The sequence below is a fragment of the Apodemus sylvaticus genome, chromosome 15 (genome assembly GCF_947179515.1).
Source record: "Apodemus sylvaticus chromosome 15, mApoSyl1.1, whole genome shotgun sequence".
Classification (NCBI taxonomy): domain Eukaryota; kingdom Metazoa; phylum Chordata; class Mammalia; order Rodentia; family Muridae; genus Apodemus; species Apodemus sylvaticus.
Window position 1 is genome coordinate 65,047,155 of NC_067486.1, and position 13,142 is coordinate 65,060,296.

The 13,142-nt window shown below is 49.2% G+C and overlaps 1 protein-coding gene across 1 annotated transcript in view; it reads left to right on the forward strand.

Moving 5' to 3' along the window:
• Positions 1–448: 448 nt before the first annotated feature.
• Pdia5 (protein disulfide isomerase family A member 5) overlaps positions 449–13,142 on the forward strand; it is an 83,867-nt gene continuing 71,173 nt past the window's right edge. Inside the window, exon 1 of the mRNA XM_052158752.1 lies at positions 449–598. Within this exon, the coding sequence (XP_052014712.1) occupies positions 563–598 (36 nt within the window). The 5' untranslated portion in view covers positions 449–562. The remainder of the gene's footprint in view (positions 599–13,142) is intronic.

Sequence of the window (13,142 nt, forward strand, 5' to 3'; positions counted from 1 at the left end):
ATCGTGTGGTAATCTATACTTAACATTTTTGGGCTCTCTAAATTGTTTCCCCGACGCCTCAATAATGTTTTGTTAAGGGGAAAAGGAGGAAGGTGGGAGCCTGGGAGGCAGATGGCTTTTCCCATCCTCCACAGGCCATGATAGACTTTACAATTAGTACCTACAGTCAAATGACTGGAATTCTCTGGGTTACTCGCTATCTTCAGGGCGGGGAAACTAACTTCTGGGGGCAGAGTGAGGTCTTGGTTCTGAAGCTGTGTTCACAGAGCAAGAACCCCTAGTGAACCACTGTCCCCAGCCTTCCTGACTCCCCATCCCCACAGCTGCTGTCTGTGTCCTCAGGCAAAGTCCAAGGCAGAGGCATCCCGAGTTGCTCGTGAACTACAACTCCCGGCAGGCACCTCCCCGGGCCTCCTCTCCTAGCCTGGTGCGCATGCTTTGGCAGACGTGGCACCGGGAACTCGGAGGCGGGGAGCGGCTGTGAAGTGGCCGTAGCTGTTGGCCGAGGTGGAGCTGGCAGGCGTGCGCGGGAGCCGGGTGCAGACGGCAGGAGGCGGCGGGGATGGCGCGGGCGTGGGGGCTGCTACTGGCGATTGGGGTGAGGCTGCGGGCCAGCGACACGTGCGTCCCGCGTGGCCGTGGGCGCGAGCGGTCCGGGTTGGTTGGGGGCGTGCTCGCCGGGTGGCAGCGGGGTCCTTGGTCCTCTGCTCCACCGGGGCCAGGCCGGGTGATCCCTCTCTCTGGGTTCGCTCTCCCGCACAACTTTGCGGGGACGCAGGTCTGGGATGTCCTCAGCCTAAGCAGGAGCCCCCGGGCGGTGCTTGCACCTGTGTGAGTGTGGGGTGGAGGCTGCCTTCCACTTGCGCAGCAGGAACACTTACTCGTGGGTTGGACCCCCGGAGAAAGGGCGCGTGACGGGTTGGGTGGGGTCGCCACCTCCAGGAGTTCTGCTCCCACCGTGATGCCGGCTCCAGCCCCGGCCACTTTCGAGCAGTGTGGCGCCCTGAATCTTTAAACGTGTCTGCGTTTCTTCCACGAGATGGGAAACCTTAAAGATACCCGCTTAGGAGGTTGTCAGACGGGTCGGCTGAGGAGTCGGTGGAAAAGCTACGGAGCCGGCAAAATGATACCGGAGTGATTCAGGAGTGGAGGAGGGGTGGACCGGGGTGCAGACTACGCGGGGATAGGAGGACTTTCCCGAACAGGCATCTCCCTGGAGAAGTGGGGACAGGTTTGCCCCTGGGGCTGAGGTGTGGCTGTAGGTGTGTGACAGGATGTAGTTGCCTTTTCCCACATCTCTTCTATAACTTCTTGTCTCCCTTGTGTTGGGCCATCTCCTAACAGCCACCACCACTACAACCAAGTTCGGAAGACTTGCCGCCCCTACCACTCCACTGTTTTCTCTTTGGGTGTGGCAAGGATGCTGGACAGATGGGGGTGGGAGGAAGGAGGGGTGATTGGATTTAAACGCTTGAACTTCCCAGTGCCCTGTTCTTTGGGGTCACCAGTTAAGGAGTGACCTCGAGTTTTCTGTCATGTGGAAGTAGGTGTCAAAGAAAGCTCCCTGTTCCCTGCTCTGCGTCCACCCTCTTGGAGAGATTACAGGGAAGCTTGTAACCTCGCTCTGTAACCCCTGTAAGGGGCTGCTGGTGGTGTTCAACGATGTTTGACATCAGTTTCCTGGAGCCAGCTGGTCTGACTCCCATCAGGATGTCAGTCCTTGAACTCTGAGGGAGGGGGGTTCTGCTTTCTTCCTTTTTCCCTCCCTCCAGTAAAAACGGGCCTAGGAGTCTGAACTTTTACTCTGTAAACATTGATCAACCACATTGTTTGCCGCTGGGTTGAATTTTGGGTGGGGAGCAAACTACCCTCTGCTGGCCATCAGGTGTTGCCTTCGGCTGAACAGCAGTCAATCCTGTGAGCAAATAAAGATAGTAGGACCGGAGCTGATACCCTAATTGCTGGTAGCCGGAGAGCTGTAGGTTATCTGAGGTGGAGAGTCCCGCCCATAGAAGTCTGTATCTGAGAGGGAGAGTCTGCCAGGGAGAGCCCCTAGGGGCTTACTGAGGTGGGTGGAGCGCAGTCTAGGAATAAATGTGTAGTGGGTATTTCTGAGGTCTGCTTGTACCTTCCCCTCAGGCAATGAGGAAGAACACTGAGGTGTGCCCAAAGCACGGGCAGCTGGGAGTTCCCTGAGCCTAGAGTTGGCTTGGCAGATGTGAACTTAGGGATGAGATCCTGGAATCGGCCATGAGCGACTGCTGGTTAGGTCTCTGTAAATGTAAGCGCTATGTGGATTTGATAGGGGTTCCTACATCCCTGGGAGAACTTTGAGTTCTTTGTTCACTCTATATTGAGTGAAGGCCACTGGGCGTGGCCAACGATTACAAAAAAAAAAAAACAAACAAAAAAAAAAACCAAAACGATTTAACTGGGTCTGATGGTATGGGTTTGGAATCCCCAGCTACTTTGGAGGTTGAGGCAGGAGGATGGAAAGTCCTGTTTGAACTACAGAATAAGTTTAAGGGCAGCCTGGGGGCAGGGTGCTAGCCTAGCATGTGCTCGAGTCAGTTCTTAATACTGTACAAAATAAAAGAAAAAAATTCAGTATGCCCTGTGTCTGTGGTCTCGCTGTCTGGTTTTAAGTCATCTGTGGTCAGTAAGAAGAAGGTGGGGTGTAGAGACACAGCTCGGAGGGTAGAGCACTCGCCTTGCCTACACAAGGCCCTGGGTTTGATCCCAGCACCTCATAATTGGGTGTGGTATAAAGCCAGGCACTTGGATCAGAGAGAGTCAAGGGCATCCTCGGAATTTCAGGCCAGCCACCATGACTTTAAAAAAAAGTGAGAATTTTACAGAACGATGTTTTGAGAGACCATATTTACTTTTATTGCCGGTATAGTAATAACAGCTGTATTTCGGTATTTTAATGCAGTAATAATAGTGTATTTTTAGTTATTTTAAATATCTGTGTAATTTTTACATTAAACTTGTTCTCAGGTATGTCTGTATGAGAGGAAACTCAATGTTCTTTATGGTCTGCGGTTTCAGACATCCACTGTGGGCTTTGGAGTCACCCTTCCTCAAATAAGGGAAACGGATGTGAAAGGGTTTATAGAGATTTGTTTGTATACAGGGCCATGCGAATACCACATATATTATAAAAGCAAACACACGGAAGTGATTTAATTAATAACAGTGGCATGGTATGATACCTTTTGGCCTCTTTCAGACTTTGGAAAGTAATGCTTCTCTGTTAGTTTGGGCATCTGTAACAAATACACCATAGACCGGGTCCTTATAATGACAAGTTTGCTTTTCACTGTCTCTGATGCTGGGTGACTGATGTCAGGGTGCCAGCTCAGTCAGGTTTAAGGCAGATCCTCTTCCAGGCTGCTAACCGTTGATTTCACGTTTTCTTGTGGGACAGAGAGAGGGCTGAGCACTTTCTGGGTCCTTTTTTTAAAGCACTGATGCGATTCATGCAGATTTTACCTTTGAGCCTAGATAACCTTCCCAAGGCCCCACCTCTTCATGCCTACCACAGTGTGTAGGGGGCGCTGGGATTTCAGCATATGAGTTTTAGGGTCCACCAACCATCATTAGGTTCAACATCTGGTCAGTGGTTATAAAGAAAACGCTCAGTACAGTTAATGCACATTGCTCAGATATGCTGAGGGGTGGAAGAAGACCCTCTAAAGAGGGAAGGTGTAAGGACCACGATTCACAACTAGACTTCAGTGTAGACACAGTTGGGTATGAAGAACTAGCCGCACACTGAAATACTGTGGAATGGCGGCCGACTTTGGCTTACTCCGTTGCTTAATTTTTAAAAAATATTTTCTAAGTGTTCTATATATAAGCTTATAATCAGAAAAAAATTTAAAAATTAAAACGCTTTCTTGGCAGCCTTTTTCGGTCTTCTGGAAAAATCCACAGTAGCACCTGGGACTTTAGCCCCAGAAGCACCCAGACTAGAGAGACCAGGACCTTTGACCTGAGAGCCTGTTTTCCTGCTGTCTACGTGATGCTTCCTGCCAGGCCTGACCCTTCACAAGGGCCATGAAGGCTTTGTTATAGTGTCTGGGCAGTCACAGGACAGAGAAGTGTCTTGTCAGGGCTCAGTAGCTATCTCCATGTTCAGTGGTTCTCAAGGGCTCTGCTGGACTGTGGCAGAATTTTCAGTAGTGTACAGATAAATTGCAAAAAACCAAAAACCAAAACCAAACCAAAACAAAAAACCCAATAGTGAATGGATTTTTAAAAAATACAAATCCAAATGTTCTGGATTAAAAACTTGCCTGGGAACTGGGCATGGTGGTACACAACTTCGATTGGAGAAGGGGCAGAGATGGGTGGGTCTCTGAGTTTGAGGCTAGCCTGGTCTACAGAGTGAGTTCCAGGATATAGCCAGGGCTATACAAAGAAACCCTATTTTGAAAAAAAGATTTTTTTTTAATAAAAAAGAAAAAGAAAGAAAAAAATTTGCCTAGGGCTTTGGCTGTGACTCAGTGGTGGAACACTTAGAATGTGGGAGGCCCTGGAGGCCCTGGGTTCACTCTCCAACAATACACATACATTTTTTTTCATGTCTATATTTTGGATGGGATGTTTAGTGGTATGTGTGTGTGTGTGTGTGTGTGTGTGTGTGTGTGTGTGTTTAAACTGAACTTAATGGTAGCATATTGCAATGTCATATTAAAACTCCATTCTTTATAAAATTTGTTTAAAAATAGACAATACAGGCTGGGCAGTGGTAGCACATGCCTTTTAATCCCAGCACTTGGGAGGCAGAGGCAGGCGGATTTCTGAGTTGGAGGCCAGCCTGGTCTACAGAGTGAGTTCCAGGACAGCCAGGGCTACACAGAGAAACCTTGTCTCGAAAAACCAAAAACCAAAAACCAAAAACCAAAAAAAACCCCAATGTATATGTCTACAAATATATTTTAAAAATACAGTCCACGTATTTGCAATATCTGAGAAGTGGTCTTACTTGCCTCTCTTTATTTTGGGGGGCTGAGAATTGAACCTTGAGCCCCTTGCATGCTAGACAAGCACCCTACCCATGCTGGACAAGCACCCTACCCATGCTGGACAAGCACCCTACCCATGCTGGACAAGCACCCCACCCTCCTCAGTTCTCACAGAATCAAAGAGAAGAGCCAGGCCTGCTGACTTATATGCTGGGCTTTTCCTATTCCTCTTCACCTTGCTTCCGGTGCCTTTGCCCTGTGGTGGCTGGCAGCTCAGAGCCCAGGGGACAGTGGGTGCAGGCTCAGAGGGCGTGTTCGTCCTGTGGCCTCTCCTGCAGAGTTTCTAAGGTGTACTCAGGCAGGTCTTCTCCTCTGGCACCATTATCTATTGAATAGGCCTTTGTGGACTGGCCCGGGGACCTAATTGCCACTGATAATGCTGTTTGGAGCCTACAGTTCACTTTTCCCACAGAAATAAACACATTACTGAGGAAGTCTTAACACAGATGTGCGGGGTACATAAGTGGATGTGGCCGAGCCCCACGTGGATGCCAAGTGCTGACATCAGGCTGGGGATGCAGGCCAGGGGCAGGGGGTGGGTACTGCGTGACCAGAGAAAGCCCCAGGAAAGGGTTGGTTTCACAAGGAGGGTCCATCTCAGGCTCTGTGACTGTTGGGATCCTTGCCTGGCTGTTGTGTGGTGGGCTCTAAGCCTAGCCCTGGCATGCGTGTGCCGGGATAGCATTTGGTGGAAAGAGTGGGTGTTGCAGACAGGGGAAGGATGCCTCCAAGGTAGGGAGAGGTCCATCTGATGGGAAGGGGGACCAGATAGATTGTGATGGTGGGGCTAAGGCTGGGAAAGCAGGTCCATCAAGAACCCCAAATGTCTGCTAAGCTCCGGGACTGACTGGGTTCTGTAGGCCATGGGGAGACAGATGTAAGTGGTCCTTTTAATAACACCATGGGACCTGGAACAGCGGATCGACAGGAGAGGCTAAGCTACTTTGCCCAGAACACATCTTTTTTTTCCTCCTTGTTATCTATTAGAGTCAAATGTGATGTGTTGGAAAGGAAGCGGGCTTTCAGCCAGCTGATGCGCCGTATGTAGCCGCATGGCCTTGGACTCTGCATCGCTTATTTGTAAATGGTGGTAATAATATCTCTCTTCCTGGGTGGAAAGGGTTAGAAACAATGCAAGAAGCAGGCAGCACAGTGCTTGGCATCAGCAGGAGCCTTGGCACCATTGCAAGCTGTTGAATACTGGGCATAGGTCATTGGTCATGTGCCCTGAGGGGCCAGCCTGGCAGGTATGAGCAAGGGATCATGTGTGGGGGGGTGCCAGGTGCTGGTCACATGCTGCTGGGGTTCTTCTCAGGGCCCCTTGCTGCTGACTCTGTTGGCCTTACCCTCTTTTGATCGACTTGTGTGGAGACACCTGGGGACTGGCTGGTAGGTAGAAAGAGGCTGAGGAGTTAAGTCTTGGTTTCTCCCACTTCCTTCTGAAAGCGATCCTCTCTTGGAGACACACCTACCAGACCACATTAACCCCTAGAGGGTTTCACCCCGCCTTTGTGGTTTTGTTCTATGAGGCTCTTCTAAGTGCCCCAGGTTAGAAACAGCTGTGTGGATCGCTTTCGGTCTTTTACACTGTGTAGCTGCTCTACCTTCTCACTGCTTTATTCTGGACCCAGCTGGGGACAGGAGTACCAGTGCTCTACCCTCCCCGTGTGGTGGGCTCTCTGTTCCGTTTCGCAGCATGCTGTTTGTTCCAGTGACAGGAATTGAGACAGTTCTTAACGTATTTGTCGAGGGACTTAGAGTTGGCCCGTTGGTCACTGTGTCCCACCTCAGTGTGATGTTAGGTTCTGTGCTAATGGGTGGGTTAGGCTGTGACCCCAAAGAGTCTGTGGACTGCGTGGGGAGCGGTATGTGGCTCAGGAGGTGGAGGCACAGTGGCTGTGGAGGCACAGTGGCTGCCCTGATGTTTAAGCAGTCAGGCTGGCCTTGTTTTTTCTGGAGTGGCAGTGCCTCTTGCCCTGTTGCGTCTTGGTGACGGTAACATGGGAGGATCAACTGACTGGGTACCAGCTGGCTTCCTCCTCTCCTCTCTCAGGAGCATCCCCTTTGGCCACCCTACACAACACGCCTGCCTCCCAGCACTGCTTCCCAGCTATTAGCTGTGCAGTTGTGCACTGGGGGGCTAATGATCCTCAGATGGCACGAATGGCCTTTTTCCATCCTTCTGTTCCTCAGAGTCACACTGAGGCCCCAGGTGGGTGTGCAGTTTTAGCTCATTATCGCTCTCTGGAGCAGGGGTGGAGTTCCATCTCCTGTAATGAATGCCACCATTCCTCTAGCCCTTTGATGTCTTTGTCTGTCAGCTTATCTTTTAGACCTTGTTGGCAATGCTCACAAGGTCCAGGTTGAGAGCAGTAAGCCGGGTTCAAATGGACAAGTGACCTAGCCCAGAGGTACGCTAGGCTGGGCGCCTCCATTGTTAGACTGAGTAGGCAAGTGTTCCCAGGGGTTTCCTTTAATCAAAGGGCCGCATCTTGCTGCATCCTGGGCAGAATATTTTATGTGCCCATTGAGCATATGGGCCAGCTCTAGTATCCTAAGGGTGAGACAGGAGTTTGGCCATTCAACAGATGCTTCTTCTTCTTCTTCTTTTTTTTTTTTTTTTTTTTGTCAAGAATGGTTATTTCTTTGAAAACCTTTATGAGCTAGCTGGGTCCTGTGCTGAGCCCTTTGGTCTCAGATAGATAAATCAGATCAGTGCCACCTTCCTTGAGTCAAATGTGAGTGACTTCATTGAGATAGGAACTGCTGGCACAGAAAGCAAGCAGAGCGGTAAGAGAAGGCGTAATGGTCCCTCATCTGATGCCCAGAGTTGAAGAGAGGCTTTTCTGAGAACCCAAGGGCCCTGCGTCAGAATGGTGTTTTTAAAGGTCTCAGAATGCATTGATTTATAAAAGGGAGCAGCTAGAAATGCAGCTCAGATTGAGGAAGATGGCAGTAACTTGTTGCTAATGCATTTGTTGGGTTGGCGAGTCATAAATGATGTGGCCGGCGGGTGTGAGAATTTCTGTTTTTTAAAGCAGGGGTTCCCATAAACAGCGTGTGAGGCTTTCTGCACCGAGAGAAAGAAAAGGTGATTTCTATTGGTAGAGCGGGTGACTTGTGGTTACAGCCGTTACGTGCCGCCACCATTCATAAACTGCAGAAAGCATGAGCATGTTTACGAGCGTGCTGATGTTAACAGACACAAGGCTGGGGCTTTTCTTCACCCATATCCGTAGACTCTCATGTCTGGTGTGGTGTGCACTGTATATGATAACAACACGTAGGAGGTTTATGAATTCCAGGCCGGCTCATGTCCCATAGTGAACCACTGCTCCAAAATACCAGAGGCTGGTGATGTAGCTCAGCGGTAGAGAGCTTGCACACAGGTAGACCACGTAAACAAGGCCCTGGGTTCAATCCTCTGGACCACAGATTCATAGATACAGGTGCCTAGAGAAAGCCAAGATTTGGAAATAAAAGAAGACATGCACACTTTAGGAAGTTTTTTAGATTTGCTTATATTGTATCATGAGTGGGTGTTTTGCCTGCGTATGTCTGAGCATCATGTGGAAAATCAGAAGAGGACTCTGGATCCCTGGAACTCTAGTCACAGACAGCTGTGAGCTGCTATGTGGAGTTGAACCCTTGTCCTCTGGAAGAACAACAAAGCTCTTAACCGTGGAGCCCCCAGTTGGTGAGCTCTGTCACAGCTAGCACTGTGTATGACATCCACCTGAAGGCCCTCTGCTGCACTGGGGACAGAGCTCAGGTTAATCTTCTTCAGGGCCCCTGTTTGGACTTAGGGAGGCTGTAGATGGCCTGCATGTGACCGGGAAGAGAAACCCACTCGCTCTTGGTATGTAATTTTCTCTAACTATGTAACTTTCTAGCAGCTTCTTTTTGAGAGAGTATTTTTGAACTTTTCATATCCTCTTTTAACTTAACTTTGTTAATTTAGTGCATCTTTTATTGACTTAAATAAAACTTCCAAATGCGCTCAGTATTGATTTGTATGGGAATTAAGTTTTGAAACAATTGACTAATCCCTGAGCCCACACTAGAACTGCTGACTGAGCAGCTGTGGAGACTAATCTGAGCTGTCAGCTTGACACTCTTGGAAAGAAGGAACCTCAGTTGAAGAGTCGCCTTCGCCAGACTGGCCTGTGAGCATGTCTGCAGGGGTACTTCCTTGATTACTAATTGATTGAGAAAGATTGAGCCTACCGTGGGCGGTACCATCCCTAGACCGAGGGGTCTGGGCTGTGTAAGAAAGGTAGCGAGTGTGAGCCTGGGGGCAAGCCAGTAAGCAGCATTCTTCTAGCTCTTGCTTGTAAGCTCCTGCCCTGCTTGAGTTCCTGCCCAGACTTCCCTCAGTAAGGAATGGAGGGAGGTTGTTTCTGGTCAGAGTGTTTTCTCATCACAACAGAAGGCAGACCCAGGACAGCAGGATAGATGAGCGTGGTGTCCAGAAGAGAGACTTAGGCTACGGACATTGGTTTAGGAGTGTTCTTCTACAGAGAGGGCTCTCCTGTGGAAAGTGTAGGGTGGACAAAAGAGGGGCACTGAGCGAGCCCCGAGGGAGCTCAGCATGTGTAGAGAGAGGAGGCTGACTGGAGAGTTAGAGTGGAGACCAAAGGACCCCAGAGGCTTGAGAGGCAGGGTGCAGTGAGAACTGGTAACCATAGGGTCTCTGGGATAGGGGACATGGTTGAGTCAGATTCAGAGGGATGAGGACTACACAGGAACACAGTGGGGAGTTCTGACTGTGGGTGGGGAGAGGAGTGACAGGGGAGGTCCAGAGAGAGTGGCTTTAAAAGATACCCCGCTGACAGACAGCCTCTCCAGGCAGGCTGTAGCAAAAACCCACTTTAAGAGAATATGCTGACTTCCCTAGCAAAGCTTTGGTCAATAAACTTGAATTATCTTTGAAAAAATAACAAAAGAATATGTGAGGCTGGAGAGATGGTTCAGTGGTTAAGAGCATTGCCTGCTCTTCCAGAGGTCCTGAGTTCAATTCCCAGCACCTACACGGTAGCTCACAACTGTCTGTAACTGCAGCTCCTATAACTCCAGTTCCAGAGGCTCCAACGCCCTCACTCGTACATCCAGGCAAGACACCAATGTACATGAAATTTAAAAAAAAAAAATTAAAAGAAAGAATATGTACATAAAAACCTGACTTCTGGGCTGTCCAGACCCATGGAACAACTCTTGTTGTTGTCCAGAAATCTGTATTCACAGATGTACTTAACAGTTGTGGTACTTCCCTGCATAGTAGCACATGCCTTTAATCCTAGCTGGCAGGAGGCCCTTGGCAGGAGGCAGGCAGATCTGTGTGTGTGTTTGAGGTCAGCCTGGTCTACATAGGGAGTTCCAGGCCAACTGGGAACTGTATAGTAATATCTTTTCTCAAAATAAAAGGAGGGGTAGGACGGGGTAACAGCTATAAAAATGTGTGGTGTTTTAGTCAGTGTCTCGTGGCTATGACAAAGCACCTGAGTTAGTTAAGAGGAGGAAAGGTTTATTTTGGTCCAGGGCTTCCCAGGTTTGAGTGCATGATCTCTGGGCCCTGTTGTTTGGGCTCCATCTGTCATAGGGACAGCCTATGGGACAGGCTTGTATACCTCATGGCGGCTGTGGAGCAGAGGCAAGAAAGAGCCTGAGTCCCAGTATTCTCTGACCTTACTGCAGTTGGGAACCAAGCTTTGTATACTTGGACCTTCGGGTAGCATTCCAAATCCAAACTATAGCAGGGAGCGTGAATTTGTGTGACAGACAGTTATTTGGCAGGCAAGGTTATTGCTCTCCACTGACTGGTGCAGCTTGCGATCCTGCCACTGTCTCGAACTGTATCACCAGTGTCCTGCTGTTTCACTTGGCCCGAGCACATGAAGTTTCTGCCTCTCTGTGAAGGGCTTCAGGGGGGGGGGGGGGAAATTGCGGGCTTGAAGGTTAATGGAGGAGGATGGATCAGCTGTCACGGCTCTTTGCAGTTGGTCACACGAGGTGGCTGGAAGGGAAAAGTGAACCCACTGGCCTCGTGGCTCTTCTTAGCACTATAGGGAATGGGAGAGAACGCGGTGTTCCCGTGGCCAGGTGTAGAGAAGAATACAAGATCTGTGCTCACACACTGGGCAGACTCTGCATCTGCCCTCTTACACTTAGCCTGAGGTGAGTCTTTCAAACTGCTTTGAGCCACCCCCTTCATGTACCTAATGTGGGGGTGGCTCCACTTCCCACAGCAGTGGTTTATAGCAAGAACACATACACATGCTTTTGGGGTCAGGGGGGTACTGGAACCCAGGGCCTCATATTTGCTAGACCCAGACTGCTCTATCACTCAGCTCTGAATCCCACCCTGCGTCCTACAAGCACGGCAAATATAAGCATCTCTGGATGCTTAGTTTTGCTGCCTGTCAGACACCCTGATGTTTCTGATCCATGTCATTTGAAAAAGATGCAGGTGTCGCCCACTGGATTGATTTTTATGACTGCTTCTAAGTGGGGACCAGAAGACTGCGAACGTGAGTTTAGACTCATTGTTGGAGGACTAACTAACATGTTGAAAGCACAACTGTGTACTGTGGGTCAGGAGCAATTGAGGTTTTTTTTTTTCTTATCATCTTATCAATTAGAGAAGCTTTGAGGTATGTTTGGGTTTCAAGAGTGGGAATTCTTCTACTCCTCCTCCCCCTCCTCCTCCCACTCTTCCTCCCTCTTCTCCTCCTCCCCCTGATCCTCCTCCTCCTGCTCCTTCTCTTCCCCCTGCTTTCTAATTCTGTGTTTCTACCAGTTCATCCTCGTTAGCAGGCCTGGCACACCGGGCTGGCAGTCACCCAAAGCCCTCTTGGCCCTCGAAGAGGTTTTCCAAAACATTAAAAGCCTCAGGGACTCACGTCTTGGTTAAATGCACTGCAGTTGCAATTTCAGGATAAGCAAACCTGTTTTTATAGGCTCCTGGATCAATTGTCCTGCCCCTGACTTGTCCCTTGTTGACAGCCACATTTGTGCTGTGCAGAATATGGGGAGAAACTGTGTCGTGCAGTCCTCAGTATAAGGAGTGATTTCTTAAAGGAAGCGAGACACGGGCTAAGGATTCTTTAGCAGAAATGCTGGGATCAGAAGTACTCTGGATTTCAGATTTATTTTGAATGTTTGGGAATACATAATGAGATCTTGGTGATGGGTTCCGCATCTGAAGATCATTTCCCTTTCAAATGCATCTTGTACGTTTATCCTGAAGGCAGTTTTATGGAATATTTTTTTATCATACCTGCATTGGGACTGAGTTACATCGTCACATGTAGTCAAGTGTGGGATTGTCCACTTAGCATGTTGCCACTCAGAAAGTTTTGTGTTTGGACCAAGCACGGTGGCACACATCTGTAATCCCAGCTGTTGGGAGGCTGAGCAGAGAGGACTGTCTGTGCTTGTATGGGATTGTCGGATTCTAGATGTCCAGCCTGCTTAAGAATGTGGCTACTTGTGTGCTTACAGAACAGGGAGTGGCTGCCTGTGGCTCTTCTTTGTTCCAGCCTGGTGCTCGGGTCCTTCAGACTTGGGTCTGAACCAGGGATCACTTGCTGTGTAACCCCAAGCAAGTGCTGAAATGCTGAGTACCTCCTAAAGGCCCATGTGGAGGTCAGAAGAGGGCGTTGTGTTCCCTGAAATTGGAATCGAGGAAGCTTATGAGTCCTTACGTGGGCGCTGAGAACCTTGCTTCTCTGCAAGAGCAGCAAGTGCTCTTAACCATTAAGCCATCATCACCCAGCCCTCCTCCTACTGGTCTCCCAGCACTCAGGGAGGCAGAGGCAGGTAGATTTCTGTGAATTTGAGGTCAGCCTGGTAAACAGAACTAGTTCTAAAGCAGCTATACAGAAACCCCATCTTGAAAAACAAGCAAACTTTCTATCTATCTATCTATCTATCTATCTATCTATCTATCTATCTATCTATCTATGTCTTTATCTATATGTTTATATTGATGTAGACTTCTGGAGTGCTAGGGTTCTAGATGGGCCCCCACATCTGCCTGGTGTTTACATGGGAGCCAGGGATATGAACTCCTGCCTCCATGCTTGTACAAGCGTTTACCACTGAGCCATC